The sequence below is a fragment of the Anser cygnoides genome, chromosome 8 (assembly GCF_040182565.1).
Source record: "Anser cygnoides isolate HZ-2024a breed goose chromosome 8, Taihu_goose_T2T_genome, whole genome shotgun sequence".
Taxonomy (NCBI): Eukaryota; Metazoa; Chordata; class Aves; order Anseriformes; family Anatidae; genus Anser; species Anser cygnoides.
Genome location: NC_089880.1, coordinates 10,626,754 through 10,647,215, shown reverse-complemented (window position 1 = coordinate 10,647,215; position 20,462 = coordinate 10,626,754). Strand labels below are relative to the sequence as shown.

General features: G+C 38.7%; 1 protein-coding gene across 11 annotated transcripts in view; it reads left to right on the top strand.

Moving 5' to 3' along the window:
* Positions 1–20,462, top strand: part of DNM3 (dynamin 3) — a 181,283-nt gene that overhangs the window by 49,950 nt on the left and 110,871 nt on the right. For 10 of the 11 annotated variants that reach the window (XM_067001516.1, XM_048080188.2, XM_067001513.1 and 7 more), the window contains one exon: positions 4,409–4,522. In XM_067001516.1, coding sequence (XP_066857617.1) covers positions 4,409–4,522 — 114 coding nt within the window. Of the gene's footprint in view, positions 1–4,408; positions 4,523–6,192; positions 6,412–20,462 lie in introns of those variants that run through there. The other variant, XM_067001517.1, reaches the window with a different exon arrangement.

The following is a 20,462-nucleotide window of genomic DNA, read 5'->3' as shown; positions in this document are numbered from 1 at the left end:
TCAAGATCTGTTCTGATGCTGAACATAGACCAGATGCATACGTAATCTGATCAATTTTTATTCTGTTATTTAGCAGATTACGGTGAAATACTGTATTAGGCTTCTCTAATCTGTTGTTCCTTTTTATTCTCTGTAGTGCAAGAATCTTTCTATTTGAACCCAAAGAGTCAATAACTTGTAAGGATGCCTCAGAGTAGTTTCTGCAGGTTTTTTTTCATTTGTTTTTTTTTTACCCTCAATGTGGTTACTATTTAGTAACACCTGCTGTGTCACAATGACGACAAGATGAAGTAGAGCAGTGCTGGGATTTGTGTTGTGTGTTCACAAGTATTTCAATGGAATAGCGTAACGTAACTTCAGTGGAGTTATGTTAATTCAACAAAATGCTATGTGTTGTGTGGTTGCTGAAGTAGCCAGTCTCATAATTTTCACACTTGTATTTCTCTCTGCCCAGCCAATTTTGCTTGTCTTTCCTTAGATCATCATTCAAATACTTCTTTGAAAGAAGTGGAACGCTTACTGAGTCTCTAATGTATTTCTTTCACAAATATCTTCTTTGGTTTAATGGCATTAGTAAGTCATATAGCAATACATAAAATGCACTTATATCAAATCCTGCTTTCCTGTTTATTCATGAAATGGTGGAGGATAAGAACAACAGATACGATTTCAGTTTTGTGCAGCGGAACTATCAGAAAATGACTTCCTTCTGGCTTGTTCATGTGCTTTTGTACCCTCGAAGTTTCATTTTTCAGACACCCAGATTAGATATCAGGACCCTGAAGGAAGGAACTGTGTCATCTCTTGTTCATCCTGTACATGGAGTCCAACTACCGGTCAAAATATTGTCTTCACTAGCTTCTGGCAATACTCATATTTTTCACCTTCCTGAGGTTCATAAATTGTGTCACTAATATCCGGTTAGTGCAGAGTGACACTTAGAAATATGATAGAAAATGCTGAAATGGATCTCTTAAATCCAAACCAACCAGAAAATGAACTAGTGAAAACAATAATGAAAACCACTACCTTCATTTTCCATGCTGAGTACTGTACAACATAGCTAACAGGATAGTTTAAAAACACCAACATAAAACATAATCAGAGGTTTCTACTTCAAAAAATCTTTTTAAAAATCCTTGCTGCTGACTGTCTATGGAAGGACATGTATTTCTTAAATATGTCTTGGGTTATCTTTTGAGAAATTGACTGATATGTAAGGTGCTATTCAGTTCTTCTGGAAAGTAAAGCTGTTGCTTAAGGTCACGATGTTTTGCATTTACACCATGATCTGACATGTCGTTCTCCCCTGACCCCAACACTGGTACTGACTATTTTTAAAGTGTATCTGTTTGTTGTTGGGGAAAAAAAAAGTGCTTGGGAAATGTGAACAACTCAATGAAAAGAACTTGAAGTCTCACTGCTACTCCTTGGATATTACAGGACACCAAGATTGTCTTCTCTCCCATGGTGTTGCCTGGAACTGCTTCCAAGTATTTTGTATGATTATGATTTGTTGTAGTGTTCACAATATCTTAGAGCAGGCAGTACCCTGTTTTTCTAGAGGGGTATAGATAAGCAGTTCTAGCAATTTGCACATGAAAAAACGTCCCCAGGATACTGCTCTGTATTGCTCTTCGTGCCGAGTTGTGGGGGAATGACAGCTGGATCTAATCCTCCACACACAGAATTTTTGAGGAAATAACTGGCAAATTCCTTCCTTTACAAGACAGCGACCAATGTTTGTATCAGCAAGTCAGCTTGTTTCTGTCCACACCCGGCAATGGTTAGGCATCTATGGGGAGATGTGTTGGACTGGAGCAAGGTCTTTTGGAGCTATCGAGGTAGTCCCTACTTTAGAAAGGCAGTACAAAAAGCTTCATTACTTCTTAAACGGCTTGTATAGTTTAGATTTTAATACTTTAGCTTAGCCTGTGCTGATTCCTCTAACGCAAATGTGTTCTGTTTAAATGGAAGAAAAATTGACTTTGTTAATGTTCTGCAAAGCCTGTCGTAATGATGAGGGAAAGTCTTGACTGGCATATGCAGAGTACTACTTCTCATCCCTTTGAAGCATTCATTACTTGCAAGGGTCTTGAGCCTGCTACTTAGGTGTTTCTCACTGTTAGCTTCTGGAAACCACCTCTTTACCCCACTATGGCACCTGTCTTTAAGTCATTTACCTTTTTTAAGATTTGCATCCAAACCTGGCAGCCAAGGCCAGCACAATACTGAAAACTGTGCTTCTTGTATGTGATGTGCTCTTTACTGGAAGCAACACAGCCTTTTAAATTGCGGGCAGCGTGGTTCAACAGTGTCCTCTGTTATCTCATCTTATTTGAGTTGCTTTGCAGCATGGGGATTAGCACCACCTTTGTGCATTTGCTGTGAAGTTGTAAAGTATTTATTCTGCTGTACAAATACAGCTCACCTTGTTGTGAGCCTAAGTTCAAGTAGTTGGAGAACCTTAATCTCCTGGCTTTTTCCTGAAATTTCTTCCATGGGGCTGCATTTGTGTAGTTCAGCTCAGAAAAAAAGTGTAATTGGGTTGGTTCTACAACTTAGTCTGTATACTGAAGTGTACGGAAGGCCAGTACACTCATTTGGTAAATATCCCTGCTACGTGTTTCCTGCTAAAATTTTGCTTCAATAAACAGTATAAAATGAGGATTTGATGGGTAATCCAACTCATATCAATATGTTTCCTTTAACTTGCACTCAGACAAGCATTCCATGTCTGTTTGTGCACAATAATGCTGCCTCTCCACTTAGTGTTTTTTAAATGAACATGAATATTAAAAGCAATGACAAACTTCTGCAGAAACCTTTGCAGTACTGGCTCCTCTATCCAGTCTGCTCAGGCCATACCCTTGAGTCTCTCTACAGCAGTCACTTCCAGTTCTCTCATAGTTTACTGAGTCTTCAGAACCAAATCAGTTCTTAGTGATTAGCCCACAGGCTGTTTTTGGATCTTCAATGGTTTCCTTACTTATGTTATGGCCTCATTGGTAGTGAATGGGCAAACCACTATCATCTTACTTGAAATAAAAGTGGTACTCTTCGATTATATGCAGTAGAAATATTTTTGCCAGTCAGGTGCAAATTCTAATCTCTTTCTTACTTGGGTTAGTTGTCAAACAACCCAGTCCCTTGCCGTGTGCAAACCCAAAACTGATAAAAATGAACGGTGAATGAAAGGGAACTCTGATTCTGAAACTTTTATGAATGGTAAGGAATAGGTCATTGATATTGAATGGTTTTCCTTGGCTCTCTGTTGAAAATGAACTTATTAGTCTTGTCAAGTCCTATGGGACAAATGCCACAGCCTCAAATTTCCTGAAAAGCATGGAGAAGCATGTTCAATCACACATGTGGGACTTTGAGGGAGTTCTTCTTTGAGCATTTCTTCTTTCCATCTCAATACTTCATAGGCAAGTAAAGGGTTTTCTGTGGGGAGAAACAGTACGGTCTGTGGTTGCATGCATCTGTGAGATTAGGTGAGTTCCATTTTCTTGTTCAAAGTACGATAGGAAGGAATGTTTGTTTATTCGTGTATGTATTGGAAAACAGTAAGTGTTCCAATAAAATTAAGTTTCTTTCTGCATGATCCATAAACCAGTTCTCTTGACTAGTCTCTCTTCTGCTTCATCTCTGGAGTTCTCATTCCTCGTAAGTTTTCTGTTGTCCCTCTTTCTCTACACAATGTGGGCTCCCGGCCTTAGTATTTACAGGTATGCTTTCCTCTCGGTTCTTTCATCTTTGAGTTGTATCTATTTTCTTCAAGCTCTGCTTTTCCCATTATTCCCTCAATTTTATTGCCCTCATAGGTTTTTTCTCTTCTATTTTTCTTTTCTACCTTATGAGAAGAAAATAGCTCTCATATACCTCTCCTTGCCACTTCCTATCTTAATTTCAAAGAGGACTCAGCTGTGGAAGACCTCTCTGCTTCTGCAAGTCCCCAGTGCGTGCAAGAAGCTACTACTTGCTTCCCCAGAAAGTAGGTGCTGTTCCCAACTTCCAAGTTCAGAAATGACCTTAATAGTTACACTAGTATTAGTATGAATAGTCATATGTAAATTGTATGGACTTTTACTTGTGTTATTATGCAACAGATAAGTATCTTTGTTTACATTATCCTTAGTTCATTCATTCTTGTTGTCACTACAAGATGGTAGGTTAGGTTTCTCTCTTTCTCCAGCCTTTTGACTGAGTATGTTATTTTCACTTTATTTTTTCCTGAATGACAGGAACCTGAAAAAACTCTGTTTTGAATTTGCTGGACTGAAAAAAAAAAAGTACCCGTTCTTGTTTTATTTAGCAAGTATTTTTTAAAAATCATGAATGCTGCAGGTGAATTACATTACATGAATAAAGAACTTAACTTGTGCCTGACTGCACCTCTGCACAGGTCATCCGGAAAGGCTGGCTGACCATCAACAATATCGGCATCATGAAAGGAGGATCCAAGGAATATTGGTTCGTCCTAACTGCAGAAAGCCTGTCCTGGTATAAAGATGATGAGGTAAGGAATGAACAACTTTTGTCTATTGCAAGAAACAATATTTACTCACTCTTCTGCTACCAGCTTAAAATATTAAATCAGCTTGCACTGACCTGAAAGAATGGTTTAAGGTTTTACCTGTGTCCATTAAATTTTCAATTTTTGATTCACAGAGAATACTGACTAAGACTTCTGTCAAAACATTGGTAACAAATATGGGGTGTTGTGTGGAGTGTTTTTTTTCCTTTTTTTTTTGTGGTTTTGGGGAGGTGTACTGTCTAGGCACAGTTACTCTTCAAAGTAATTCCAGCAGTTAATTTAGTAATACCAACTGCTCTTTGACCTTGTATTCTGAGAGGCTGAAAAGCCTGACTGCAGAGTTCTGTAGCCAACTGTTATGGCTGTTCAAATTTGCTACTGAAAAGCCAGAAAATGCATCTTGCTAAGAAATGTTGGTGCTAATTATTAAATCTGAGGTGAGTAATAAGATAACTGGAAAAAGCAGTTCCATGATAAACAGGATGTCCAGGTACATCTATTCGATATGTTGTTAGGCAACTTTGGGAACCTTTTTTTTTTTTTTTTTGCTAGTCTGTTCTGCCTAGTCCTTTTTTCCAACAATGTTAGCAATGGTATCTTCAACCAAAACTCAAAGGTAGTTCTATTGTGGTATTTATGATAAGTTAGTTACTTCAGTAATACTGCTGATGGTGGAAATTCTGCTGGTCAGTAAAGTTGTGTTTTTTTAATCAGTAGTCATTTGGGCATTTTAAGTAGATTATAAGATTGATGGATAAATTAGGTTAACATTGAAGATCTAGCCTCTAGATCTTGCCCCTTGCCCCTTTATTTAAGGTTTACAGGGATTCAAATGTATTTACTGTAACAGGAAAATAATTACATGTCAGTCAGAGGAGAGGAGCCAAGTGCCAGGTCAAGAGAAGAAGTTTTATTCTTAGATTATTGAAATACAACTTGAAGTATTTTACTGTAGCGTCATAAAAATAAAAAGAAATGCCAAGGTGCCCTTAAGAATGTGAAAATTTTGAAGCTGTTGTTTTTTTCTGATTCACCTTGAATCTAATAGAACATAATGTCTTAGACTTGGTACAGGTAACTAACTCTATAGGTAAGTGATGTGGTGAAAGCAGCACCCCTTCCTATGTTCAATTTCAAGCGCTTGGAGATGCATCTAAAATGTGTCATGGCAACTTCTGAGGTAGTGTTGGTGGTGTTTTTTTGAGTCTGATCTTTGTCTAGTGGGAAATGTAAAAGTTCCTCAGAATATTTAATGTTGTGTAGGGGAGCGCATTCCATAAGGTAACTGTTCTGTTTCATCGTCTGTTAGAGAGAGTCACCTGGAAATCCTGGAATAGTACGTGGAGGGAATTGGCTGCTGCATGATTTCAATACACACATTAAAAAAAAAAAAAAAACACCTGTAAAAAACACAGATTTTTTTAAATTGCTAAACATTTGTGTTTGAGAGTCATGAAAATATCAGTAGTTCATTTAGGCCAATATGGGAGATCAGTCAGGAATTTCTTTCAGTAGTAAGAAGGTAACGGCATAGTATTCCATGTTTTGCTGGTGGAAGAGGTTCCTTGTTAAGTACAGATTTGCTGTGTAATTTGGTTATTCTGAACTAGGAATAAGTTATGCTGTTTTATTTATTTATTTTATTGCTTCAGGACCTTTCCCAGTAGGACTTAAAAATTAACCAGATGTGTTTTAGATGCTTTCTGAAGATGGTCAAAGCTACAGCTTGAACATGAGGTTAATCAACAGACCAGTGACTTATTTCACAAACAAAACTACTGGCTTCTGAAAATAAAGCAGCAAATATTTGGTCTCCTGGCTGGATTCCAATTTGTATAATTGCATTTGGTGTCCTTAAAATGTTCTCCTCACTTTCAGCTTGGTTTGGTAGTTGTCACATCCTGTTCTTGGATCGTTATTGAAAAGGCTGCATGCTCTTGTATCTCCACCCTGGTAAGATATGTAGTCTTCAGCGATGTGTGAAGTGATACCCATGTTTACGTGTCTGGACTGTGCCCGGCTCTGTACGGGTGCGCACGCTGCAAGGTCGCAGGGAGTTCAGGTCCCCTGCGCCTCCCTCATGGGGACCGGTCGCTGCTGCCGTCCTTACAGGGTAGCAGGAGCCTCTCCTTGCGGCTGGGGAGGATGCAGCAAGTCTGGTCTCACCTCTGTTCTCCTAAGCAGTTGGCCAGCCACAGAGTTCATTCCCCCTGCGCTTCTACCCCTGAGTAAGGAATGTGCAGCTTCTTGTGCACCAGAGAGCTCTGACAATGTTCTGTACAAAGCCACAGCGCTTGCTGGGACCTCTAGGGCTGTGTACCCCCTCTGGTGTAAGCTGAGCCTGTTTTGTATAGTCTGGAATTTACTCTGAGATGAAAATCACTCTCTGAATGCGAGTAGTTGCTTGCTAGTGCCATTAGGAGGATGTAAATTATTTCCCTTATTTGTGAGTTGTGGCTTCTGTAGCAGAGAATGCAGTCGAATGCGTTTTGAGGCAGAAGATTTCAAAATTTGTTGTATGATATCAGCGTTAAAAAAAAAAGAAACCAATTGTTTCTTTTGTTCCGTATTGACATGGTTTTGCTGCTGCTCAAACATACAACGGGATTTTAATGCTTGATGAGAATTGATGGGAATCAGTGCCTAAGAATGCTTTTTAGTTTTGTAGTTGTGGATCAGTGTGGGTAAAGCAGTTGTACTATTAGTTATGTGAATACTCATCTGAATTAGTTTCTGATCCTGCATACAGTTGCTTGTGTTCACAAATTTGTTGCGGGACCGTGACTTTGTGCTTTTCCACTCGCTTAAAATGAAGCGTGGAAAATGTTGTGTGCTGCTTTGAGACTTGTAAATAAGTGCAACGTTAGGACCTTCATTCATCTCGCAAATACAGTTTGCTTTAGTAGAGTATCCCATGTAATTACTAGATGAAGTGTTATGAGGCATACCTACCAAAAAAAAAACTAATTCTGAATGCTTTAGCTCTCAGTTGTTACTGCTTTTAGTAGCACAAAAAGCTGTACGTTTTTGTGCTCAGGCTTGTTTGGGAGTCAACCTGCAAATGTGAAGTTTCTGAATTAGCCGCTTCTATGTGGATGTGGAACACCATTGTAGCCTGAGAATCAAAGAGCTCCTTATCGTAAACAGAAGGATAGCATTTGTAAAGCAATGTAGCGTTTTTACAGGGCATGGTCTGAGAATTTAATTTAGTATTCTTTCCAAAGCATCCAGAGATTTCAGTGGCGTTACTGGTGCACAAAGGATGCCAAGCTGGGCTCTAGGATAAGCACTTTTCAAAATGAGAAATTTTTGTTTATTTGAAAAATCTTTTTTTCTTATTTCCCAATCAAATATTTCCTTTTTGCTTCAATAATAGTAAAGGGCAGTGTCAAGTTATAGATGCAGTTCAGATTATAATTTCAAAGCATATTCCCAATTCTGTGTGGTTTGGGAGGGAGGCGTGAAAATAAGTAAGGAGATAACAGAGCGAGAAGGGGAGAAGTTTCTCTAGGCTCTACCATCGTGTTTGTTTCTAGGATTAACTTGCCACACAGTAAGCTGTGCTCCACTGCGATGGCTAACAGGGATGTTAGTGATTTTTATACCGCTGGGAGCCTACTAACGCCAGTCGCTCAAGTTTTGGGGCTGAGAAGGGTAAGGGTGTTTTGTTCTCCCATTTACAACGGTGCCGCAAAGCTGCGTACAAATAAAACTTCTCGTTAGTGAGTTAATCAGAACAACTAGGAAAAGAGTACTATAGAAAGCACAGTAAAAATTTCAGCAGTGGGTTTTATTGTCTTTTATAGGCACTGTTGCTTTGTCTCTAGGTGGGTCGCAGTACGCGGCTTGGTCACTGACCGACCGGCTGAGATCCAGAGCGGGCTCTTGGCTGTAGCTCGTGGTGAAGATGCTCTGGGGTGTGAGAGCTGTTTCCCACTGGCCGGCTGTCATTCAGGCTGGGTTGTCATGTGACTGCCTGTCTGTGCCTGCTGTACAGGTGAGAGGATGTTCTGCACAGCAAGTGTAGACAGGCAGACACATGACAACTCCGTCCAGCCAGTCCCTTGGAGCCATCACCGCTGGTGCGGATCGCTTTGAACCAGTCCGGTTTGGGGGGCTTTGTTGGGGGGAGCACACATAACAGAAGTAAACTTTAAAGCATTGGGAGCTGTAGGACGAGAACATAATTCGATTTTATTCGGAAAATAAGCATCTCAGTACATTGGTTGGCATCGTGCTGACATGTATCAGAAGTGATTTTGACAGAGCGGTCACACTGAACATTTGTGAAAACAAAAAGAATCGAAACCGAGGTTTATTTTCTATGCAGCTTGTACAGGAGTCTGCCCGCATACTGGACTCACACATAGTAATTTAACCAGATGTTTTTACTCTTCTTGGAAGCACAGAAATACTGAAGTTCAAGATAAAGGATATGTTTATACAGTACATATTTTCTAGGAGCAGATAAGTACAATAATCTTGCATGTTAAAAATAAATAAAAATCTTTCTGTATAAATGGAGACAAAATTTTGCACATTAACCCAGTTAAGGGGAATGTGCTGGAAAGAAAACCGGTTGCATTTTATATCAATTTTGCTAAAATGGGAGAGCTATACTCTTATCACGACATATTTCTTTAACATTTTGCTTTGCATATTATTTCAATCTAGCTTTCTCTCAAAATCCATGTTTTATAAGGAAACATATTTGTGGAGGTTCGATAAGTTTTTCAGTTAAATATTAGAAAAACAATGCATGCAAATAGTATCATTTCACATCACAAGATGTGGTATTTTGCTAAACTTTGCTCTGTACAGAATACACACAGTGAATGCAATCCAATTTTGCAATGACGTTTACACTATCATTAGGCTATTTCAAAAGGTATAAGCACATTGGAAGCATAAAAGGGGTGGATGGGAAACAGTAGTACTGCTTTTTTCTACATATTAAATGATTCTGTTTTATAATGGTGTTCTTAAATCTCCGTTGCTCACTAGTGCCACCATAGGTAAACAACAAACTTGTGCTTTCAAATCCTTCTCAAGCATATCTTTTACGGAATAGTAGCAAAACGCTTTTTAAGTTCTAGCCTGAGAGCTGGTTATAGAAGGAATGAATTTACCAAAGGGCTGATGCTGTGGATAGTGCTGAGGTTTAAATTAGTCCAGTAATAAATTAATAAGCAGTTATTTTGGTGCTTTAGCTCCAATCATTATTTTGCCCTAAAGAAAAAGACATTTTGGCTAATACACGATCTCAAGTATGCAAATTAAGGATATCAATTATGTGACTAAATTATATCAATTTTCAAAGAAACTAACAAGATAGAAGAACATATCTTAAAAAATTAATCAAACGCAAAACATGGCTAGCTAATGCAGACATTATAAATTAATTCCAAGGCATGAAATATGCTTCCTTGGATTTTATAACATGCTTGATTAAAATTTTACTTAGAACTACAGAAATGCCAGTGAATGCTTTAAGTTGGCACATCTTCCTACCCACTTGACCATTTTAAAGAAAAAAGTGTCAAATAGAAGTACTTCTAAAGCAAAAATAAAACAGTGCTTCTTTTATAGGTTTCATCAAATTTAATTTGGGAGTAAAATTAGCTCTCAGTTTATCCATTATGGATCTTTAAAACAGAAAATAATGGTACAGTAAAAATCATTGGCAAACTACTGTATAACAAGATGGGGAGAATGAAAATATGCGTTAATAATTAATAGGTTTTTCTATTAACTGTTATCAGGAAACTTGTGCTGGGAGTACAAGTTTTAAGTGGAAATCTTGAGCGGTCTTTCTAATAACTGTACACAAAGAAAATTCATCAGGGAATCAGCAAGTGGCTTTACGTTTTTAGCTGAGGCAAATTTATTTTGCCTTCAATTAATTCATTGAGTACTACTAAGGTATCTACCTGTTCTTTATTTAAAAGCTGATATTCCTTTAAAGTTGGTATTTTAGTTGATTTGATAAAAGGGCTAAATGTTTGTGTTTTGCATTTCATTTATTTGTTAAGTCAGTAGAGGGCTTATGAATATTTTAGAATACTTGTAACAAATTCCAATGTAATATTTCCAGAAACCTATCTTAAGGACCCGGCTTTAAATATTGGTAGCTTGGATATTAAATTGAGAATTATATTCTCTCCAGCTGTGATCAGGACTTCTTATTTAAGGGGAAGTTGTTATTTTTAGATACTGTTTTGCAGTGCAGCATAAAATGCAGCACAGAAGTACAGTAGCATTATTCAGGAAAGTTTCTTAACTCTGGTATTTCCTGTGTTTTAGTAGCTTTAAGCGTGATCCTTAATATTATTTTAGTTTTTGTTAAAATGAAGTACAGTTCAGGAAGCAAAGCCTTCTGCAAGTAAAAGTTAATTTATGCCCTTGATAACACCTAGGAAAAAAAAAAAAACAGCCTAAGATTTACAATTTTATTTTCCAATCTGTTTAATATCTTTTGATTTAGAGATAAAAATTGCATCGTTTACACTATTTAGGAGCTTGGAATTGTTTGTAAGAATTTCACTATTTTAATTATATTTTCTACCTAGCAGTCATACTTGGGTGGTCTGCAGAAGTGTCTGTGGATGCACAGTGATGGTACAGGAAGAGGGGCAAGGAGTATGGAGAAGAGAGCAGCGTCTTTTAGTCTTCTGGAAATATAGATGTGTTTAATTGCACCAGTAATTGTAATACAGAAGACAACGTGCAACCTAATGGCAAGGCTGAAAAATGGTAAATGCCTTTTTTAAAGGAATTTTTCTTGCCTTTTGGTTGCTTATTTGCTCTATATTTCTTTAAAGTTGGGTGACTTCCCCCTGTGCTGCTTCACTTATTTTAAACATCTAAGGAATATATAAAAAAAGAAGTTAGAAGTATTTTTCTCCCTCTTCCCTATTTAATTTTGTTGATTGTACTAAAAAATTATGCCTCTCCAAAGATGAAAGAAGATCGGTTATATTGAAACGCTGACCTCTTTAAATGTTCATACTGGCTTTAATTTGCCTTTTTTTTTTTTTTGCATTCTGTGATAACAAGAATCATATCTTTTAACTCACATAACGGGTTTAAGCACTCGTATCCTGACTGCACAAAACTCTCTCCGTGATTTAGCTTGTATTCAACTTGCTAATATTTGCTAATATTTTTTTTAGTCATTGCAAAAAATAATCAAAAAGTCATTGCAAAACGTCATAAAAAAATTGTACGCAGCTATCTTATCTTTATTGGCATGCATGTTTAAAACCTATTTTTTATAACTATGGAAATCGCTTCTGCTATGATTATGATCAACTAGAATTTGTTTCATCTAAAACAGCACTATTTTAAGAATCAGAGAATCACTTAATTCACTTTGAAAATGTTTTGCTTACTGAGCTGAAGTAGTTATACTTCCTTATTCATTGCTAACAATGCAGGCTTTCTTTCTCTATCTGCTGCTTTGCGCACTGCAATCCCCCCTCCCCTCCCTTTCCAAGCCCCAAGCCAAGGGGGCCTCCTAGATCTCAGCCTTACAGTCTAAAAATGTAACTTTGAAGAGTCATGGGTGTATGGGAGGGGAATCACTTCCTAAATCCAGAAAGGTCATTTAAAATAAAGATTAATGCAAATAGCAGACTAGAGATAAGAGAAACACTGGTTCCATATGTTTTCATTGTCCTTGCTTACATAGCAGAAGCTGACACAAGCTATCTTTAACGCTGCTTTCATTAAAAGCTTATTACTGACTGGATAACAATACTTTCTTAATTTCTAGATCAGAATTATAAAAAAATAATAGAAGTGGCTATGCAAATAAACAACAGATTAAAAAAAATTTGCAAGTGATCATTTTCCCCTTGAAAGCATAACTGAGCAAGTTTCTCGATGCGACTTGAAAGCCATTTTCCTACTGCTTAAACAAAATCTGTCACAAAACTTTTCAGATTTGCTATGCCTAAAACAGCAATCAGACTTAAAGATTGAGAAATATTAATGCAAGTCTGAATCTGATTCCATTATTTTAATTTCTTCCTGTGTCTTCAGATTTGCTATTAATAATTACATTTAACTGTCTTGTAATTTCACTTTAAAGCAGAACGAGAGCAAAACTTCCTTCTACTAAGACTAACGGATTAAAATCCACTAATTTAATTCCAGAATTAATCTTTGGTGAAAGAAAGGAGGAGAGAGTGGGCAACCTAGAAGTATATATACAACTGAAAAAGCAATAATACTTGTAGTCAAAATACATAAGCTTTGATGGGAGAGTAAGGGAAATGACAGTGATAGTTCTTGCTTCCTAGGCTTTAAGACAGCCAGTATAGGTACGGTCACGCTAATTCTACGTGACCAGCTCTTCCCAATAGGACTTCTATTGATTCTTGAAGGAGCAATGAAAAAGGTAATAATTATTTATATATTTAAAATTCGTACAGCATCAAGGCTGTCTGAAATATAACATGCATTCTCCAAAATTGACTAGTTATAATACTAATGGCTGCATATTTCTGCTAATTCTTTTTATAGTACGACTATTGAAAGCCTTCCTGCCAATAATGAGCACCATATAGATGGGATTTTTTTTCCGGTTGCAGTAGTTTGTTACCAGTGTTAACTTTAGGGGAGCTGACTCTGGTGTTCAGCTGGTATCAAATTGCAGCCCAGACTTTTTGTATTATTCTGTCCGTGGGGATTTCATTCAGCCTGAGGGTTTTTTTCCCCTACCAGGACAGCTGGAAATCCACCAAAGCAAACTTCTGCATTCGTTTACAAATTCCTTTTCTATCAGTGGGATTCAGGACAAAGTAACTTATCGTTATATTAGAAGATGTTAGAATGTTAGAAGAAATATCAGCAATGCAAGCTATACATGAGAGCAGCAGCAATCAATTGGTGCTGATCACTTATAAGCAATGGCCAGGCAGGTATTGGGATGGAAAGCTGCTTGTTCTGTTTTATTTATTTATTGTTTTTTTTTCCATCACGTCCTGCACTTTCAGAGGTAATTTTTCCTGACAATCAAATATTTTGTATCCTACACAGCAGAAGCCAAGCACGGAGTAGTCTTATATTCCCTATGGCATCCCCCCCAGTTTTCATTAGCACATTTAGCATAGGTTACTTGCAAAGAAGTTTCAGTTGCATGTAAAATCAAAGTACAGTTCTCCCAGCAGTGATATATATATATATATTTTACAATAGTTTAAAATAATATTCATGCATTTTCTTTTCTATTACTTTATTACTTTAAGAGAAAATAATTTCTTAAAATTGATCTTCAGATCATAGTTCATAACAGGAGCTATGCAGAATACATACTTCTAGCAAGCCTTTTCTGCATTAAAAAAAAAAGATATACTCCTTAAATATTTATACTGATTGCTACAAGTTAAAAAAAAATAAATTAAATTTACCTTTTTAGTTTGTGGGGAAAAATAAGCTTTATTTTAAATTAAAAAAAAAAAAAAAGAGGAAATGCCCGACTTTAACTATGCTCTTGTACACTTCTCTAAGCAGTATACCTCTAGGTAGTATACCTCGCTCATTTCTTGCATAGGTTTTAGTAAATCATCAGAGCTCCATCTTTCTTGCAGTGATGACTGGAGGAAGGGGGGGGGAGTCACCTAGGTTCGCCAGGTCATAGGCCAGGTGTTCTTCCAAAGTAGGCCTTACCAGAATGTCTTCCCCGCATTATTCTGCAGTCCTCCTTTTTCACAGTGTCCCTTAGCGTTTCTTATTCCCTAGTGTGCAAAACCTGTGAAGAAAAATACTGTATATGAGATCTGAAAGGAGCAATAACTGTCTTCTCCTTGGCAAGAGCAACTGGCGTCCCCAATAGTCCATGTCGCTGCTTTCCCTTGCCCAGTCTAACCAATGTGCAGACTACTGTACAACAGCATTGTCCTGAACAGGTAGTCTGAACACTGGGGCGACGGAGCAGGATCTCCGGACGCTTCTATTTATTTATTTTAAATCCTCTTTTAGTCTTTGGGAAAAACTGCCTTCCTGCATCACGGGTTGTGCTCGGCTCTCCCTCACACTCTGCAGCACTCACTGAAACACACTGAAGTGCTGTGATTTCCAGTCTTGACGTGGCACATTTGCAGCAGACTGGGGATCTGGCAATGAATTTAGGACCAGGAAAAGGGGGAGGGCTGGGCCTGAGAGTCCATATATGGGATGATGTCACCCTAGGGAGGTTTGGGTATGCACTGTGCCGCTGGTGAGACCGCTAGAATTGCCTGCTCTCAGACATGGGTCTGTGTATAAAATGGTACCAGATGTTTTAGTGTAATGTTAAGCAGTCATTTCATCTTCAGGCCAGATTTTTTTCTTCAACTGGGCAGGAAGTGGGCCCCAGTATGGAAAAGCTGTAAAAAGTCAAGATGTACAGTTTCACTGCAGCCAACGGAGAGCGAGTTAACGGAGACGCAGAATTTGCTGTTTTGTGCAGGCTGAAAAAACGAATTTATAAAAAGAATTCTGCTGGAGAAGCTAATGCAACAAGCCAACGCTTATTTTGTTTCTTTTTAATGCCTCCAGTTGTGCTTTTATATTTTGGCATTTCGGACCAAGAAAAGGGCAAATAGGTTCATTTTTTCTTGGAACTGTCAGCGGCATGCAGGCTGCCGAGACTTGAACAGTAATTAGAGTTACTTCCTGAAAGTGAAGCCCCCATGAAAAGTCTGGAGAAATGTTCTTTGTCATAGCCTCTACATGAGTAATTAGTTCCACATGTGGCCTTCCTATTTCCCTTCAGCTATTTTGGCTGGCTGGCTGAATACTTTGCTATAGCTCAAGACTTAAAGAAGCTTTAAAGTTTTCATTTCAAGCATCCACTGTGAAAATAGCTATTTCTGGTGTCATAATAAATTGCTTCTGGTAGATCAGTACTATTAGGCCTGGCATTGTTTTTCACTGGTAACCCTGCTGGTCCCATTTTTCTTTTAATCGTGCTTGGTGGAATTATCCCGCTAAATTTTATCTTTGATGTTTACCAGATCTATTGAATTTTGCCAAGTATGACTTTACCGTAGATTTTAAGATATTCTCCCCACAGGCATCTATCCTTGTTCTCCTGTAGACTTTTTTTTCTTTGTTACTCGTGCTGTTGATTCTAAGTGTTGTACTTGCTTTTTTTTTTTTAATCTGCCTTAGCCCGTGGTCTAAGACAAAGGGATACTTACCGAGTAAGCTCCTCTGAAGTCAAAACTGGAGGTGATTTTACATAGGTCTGTCTATTCACTTTATGGAATTGTTGCCAGTAGCTCTTTTTCTGCCTAGAAATCTGAGGCCAATGTCGGTATTGGGACTATATTCTGAAAAGTAGATATCCACCAACTTCCTGAGCAGCTTTTGAAATGAGTACATACGTAAATCTAAATGTGTGCTGTGAGGGCTCTGGTATCCTAAATAACTTCTGTGGGATGCAGTTCTGCCTAGGTTATGGCAGATGCTCTGGGAACCATAGCTTCTAGAGGCCCGCATGGGGCAGGTTGCAGAGGTCTAACTTCAGGGAGAATTAATACAATAAACGTGAACATCAGGAGAGATGAATTCAGAGTCTCTGTCCAAGGAGAAGAAGTGACGTTCAGACCGTGTTATTGTGGTGGCATGCCAAGCACTGTGTATCTGTTTCATATTGTGCATCCAGTTCCACCATTTGGATCATGGTAGGTTAGTTATGCACCCAAGCAGTGGTGAGAGCTTTTATTTTGAGAAGGTAGAGGTTTGAAGAAGCCGTAGAAGGAGTTTTAAGGTGCAGAGTACTTAGCTTTCTTAGAAGCAGTAGCACCAAATCAGCGTGTAAGAGAAAGTGAATTGATGGCTGTTAAAATAGAGAAAGTAGGGAACATCGTGGACAAGCACTCACAGCACAGCACTCACAGGAGCTGGATATTTTATTATATTCCCACTTGGCACTTACCTTGTGGAAGAAGAATATGATTTTGGAAAGCGTGAGTAGTGAGAGATTTTTTGTAGATAGGCCCCTCAGTGTAGCGGGTGAGATTTTCCCCACTGAGGAACCATCAGAGACGAATTGCTGCGTGCGTCACCAAGAGCAAGAAATTGTTATGCTGTCAAGAAAAGACAGGGTTCCAGGTATCCTCTTCCATACCAGCAGAAGGGGAGGTAGGCTGACTTTTCAGTATTGCAACGTAGGTTGCAAAGATCCTGAACAAACCAGGAGACAATGCATTAATGATCCAAGCAGACTGAGGGTCTAAGGGATATGAAATTTTGAATCTTGCTGCTGACTGCAGCAGCGTTAGTCTGTGAATTTTTCACGAGATGGTTAAATGGAACCAGAATAGCTCACCACACTGCGGCCTGGAAATTCTCCTCCTGTAAGCTTGTTTCCTGGCAAAAGTGGAGCTCTAGGGGAATGGAGTACATGAACAGGGACTTGGGGTTGTTCTGGGTGCCCAGAAAGATGCTAAAGCCTCAACACTAATACAGTACAAAGCTATTCAGACCTCTTGTGCACGTTTCTTTTTCCTTTGTAAATTCTGCTCAGCTAGTTGCATGCGTCTGCACGTACATTTCGACTACAGTCCCTCCTTTTTTATTTGATCTCTATTTGGAAAGGCTAAGGCCCAGAAAGAAACAGGCATTTCCATTCCTTCTGATAACAAGTTCACATTATACCTGAAATATTTAAAATCTTCCACTAAATAGCTCTCCAGATGTGAGTTTTTTAAGTGCTTCTGACAAAATTGATACGCTTCCAAGGCTTTTGCTTACCTGGACCTTCTTAAATGGCAGGTTGCTTTCATGGGTGCAGTAATCTTGCTTGGAGAGTTTATATTAATAAATTATTAAGAGAGCTCATCTGAAGTGCCTTCCAAAGGTGGTGATAAATTTTCATTTCTCGTGAGTTTATCATCATGCAGACATTTCTGTTATGCCTATGAACTCAGCCCAATGATGAAATTATTTTCCATGACCCTAAAATATTCTTTATTTTATTACTTTTTTTTTTTTTTAACTTGGAGGAAACTAAGGATTTTGAAAAGTCCAATTCCTTCCTTCTTCATTGACACTTACTTGGAGGACTACCATGAAGAAGAAAATAGCTGTATTTCTGCTCCAGTATTTTCTTGTACTGGCAGCCCACATTGTCGTGCCAGGCCACTCTCCATACTGAACAGGACAGGCGTCTTTAAAATGAGTCTTGGTGTGTAGCTAGCACAAGAGCTATGTGCTTCTTGTAGTTTGTAAAGCTTTCTAGGCTCTATTTACACTAGAGAAGTGGCTGAACTGTTGCTAATGTGCTTTTTTACATTAAAAAGTTATTGCAGCAAGTGTCTGGACAATTGTAAATTTTGTATTGCTATTTTTCAAATGCTCTAGATATGATCCAGGGAACTACAGAACAGTAAGCTGGATGTCTGCAGCTGATAAATTAGTTGAAATAACAGCAGAAAATTGAACATAGTTATTTTTGAAATCATTCTGCAAAAGAAAGTTGTCTGCTGTAATTTGTTCTAGATTTTTTGCACATCCACTAGTAAAGGTTAACCCTTTTGAGCACATGTGATTTTAAGAGGACTGGAAACAGGTAGGCGTAGAAAACAGGAAACAGTAGGGACAGTCTTTTTCATCACAGCAAAAAAGAAAAAACAAAATGCAAAGAACAATGACCCACCATACAAAGCTACTTTCAGGATCTGATTTTTGTAGCCAAGGTTAATATTATGTATTTGCAAAAGGGTGATTAGTTAGTAACACTTGTGGATGACAGTTACCCCCCACCTCTCAAATTACACTGTGAAATTTTGTTCACTTTCATCCATGGCATGGGCAATGGATCCAATAAATAAGGTAAAGATAATGCAGGGAGAGAAGAGGTGAGGGTTGAAGAAGTATCTTCATGTGTGGAGAGTGTCTGATACTTGCTTCTATAGAGTTTGTCACCGTTAATCACCAAAATTACCCAGATTACATCTGGGTAATCTCTTGCAGTCCTGTTGTTTGTAGGTGTTCCGGTGCAAGCTGACCTGTGTTTTTTGTATTTTTTACAGTCTGTCCCTTAGCAATTTTGTTACTTCTGGCCAATGCACAGAGGACTGATCTGTGCTTACAGGTATCTGTGCCTGTTGCTACGAGAAAGAATTAAGTGTTGCTCATTTTGCACCTTGAGCTCGTACCATCAGCCTCATCTACTGATCATGACATTATTTGTGACATGAGAAAAAAAATCTTGAGGTTGGCAGCAGTTTATCAGTACTGGCCAAAGACTCCTTTTGGAAGGGGCCCTATGGGAACGCTGCCTGACTGCTAAGAGCCACATCTTTGAGTGCTGCTCGTCTTTCTGAGCAGTCTGGTCTTGGCATTGCAGGTAGGGATTTGCTCTTTTATAAACTACTTTAGCCCAGCTCTGTATGTTCTGGATAACCTTCCAGCCTAATGCCCCTCTTCTGGGTAGTGAATACAGCAAATAATGTGCAGGTAAACTATAGCCTCGAAACACCGTGTTCCCAGTCCCTTTGTCGACCTCTTTTTCACTTGCTTCATCTGGCCTGCTTTCCTTCTTCATCAAATATATAACTTGGATGCCTTAGTATATTCACTATTCCACCTCCTCTATAACACTGTTTTCCTTTCCCCTCTGCCACTTTTGTGTTCTGCATGTGCTTTGCCTCCAGCTTTGCAAGAGAGAAACGTGAAAGCGGAGAAAGTGGAGCTGGAAGGGGTCAGTCCAGTTACTCTGAGCAGCTAACGAAGTTGGAATTCACAGCAGCTACGTTTTGGAGCCTGTTTCCTCTGCCCTCAATGAGCAGGGGACAGCTGCTGCTGATGTGGGTGCCTGTTGTTAGCCAGTGTTGATGTCCATCCACCCTTGTGTAGGTGAGGAAATGAGCAGTTAACAGGAGGTTCAGTACTGATGCCACTCTTTTTTCCTCCTTAGCAGTCTGGTTATTTTCACCCTGGCTGTAACGTCTGCTTCGTTTTGTGTTCTTGCATTGTTCAATATTTTTTTGCCTTCATGGCCAGTGGTCCAGATTTACCAATGCATAACCAGCAATGTTTGAAAATAACCAGAGTACCGTAGATCAGGAATCTTCACGTATGAGTGGCTTTGTGCTCCCCCTGTATTTTCTAATTTCAGTTCTGTGTACAGCCACGTGACTGAACATCTGAACTGATTTTGGACAGTAAGTTGTTTTTGGGGAGCTACGTACATTCAGCACAGTGGTAGCAAGTGATTGTAATGACTGAATGACAGTGTTTAGTTTGCATGCAGGTTATTTCATTCCTGCTAAAATAAATATCTGCCTTGTTGAATTGTTGTGGCCTAATGGGGGAGGTATCCTCTGTGCCTGTCAGGCTTTTCTTCAGGAAAAGAACAGGATATGGAATAGCTTTGACATTTCCTTAGTCTTTGCTTACTCATACGCAACACACAATTAGTGGAGATGCAAAATTAGCTGAGCTAAGTTCATTTTCAGAGTGGTGGTGAAGAGCATGATATGCCCTAGGTTAACACTGTCTTCTTTCTTGACTCCTGTGATCTCCTCAGACTTTGTTTTAGCCCTGAAGCACGTTAGTGTTAAGCTTTTGGACCCTTTATAAAACCCAGATGTGCAGCTGAATCAAGTGTTCTTTCTCCCCACTTGGACTCAAATGATTCACTCAGGTTACCACATCACTGACTGATCGTCGCGTCTCTCACAGAAGATGTCACTTCTGTGGCAGAGTGTCTCTAGTATTCAGTAAAGCAAAATAACCAGACAATAAAAGGGAACAAAGCATTTCAGTGAGTGTAGGGCAATGCTGTTTATTGCCTAGCCAAAGAGATAGATAATGGATAAACTTGCAGTGGTTTTGTTTGTTTTTTTTTATCCTTTCCTGGGGAAAAAAAAGAAACAACAACACTTTTTTGAAAATAGAACTGTCTGGGTGACCAAAAAAAAAAAGC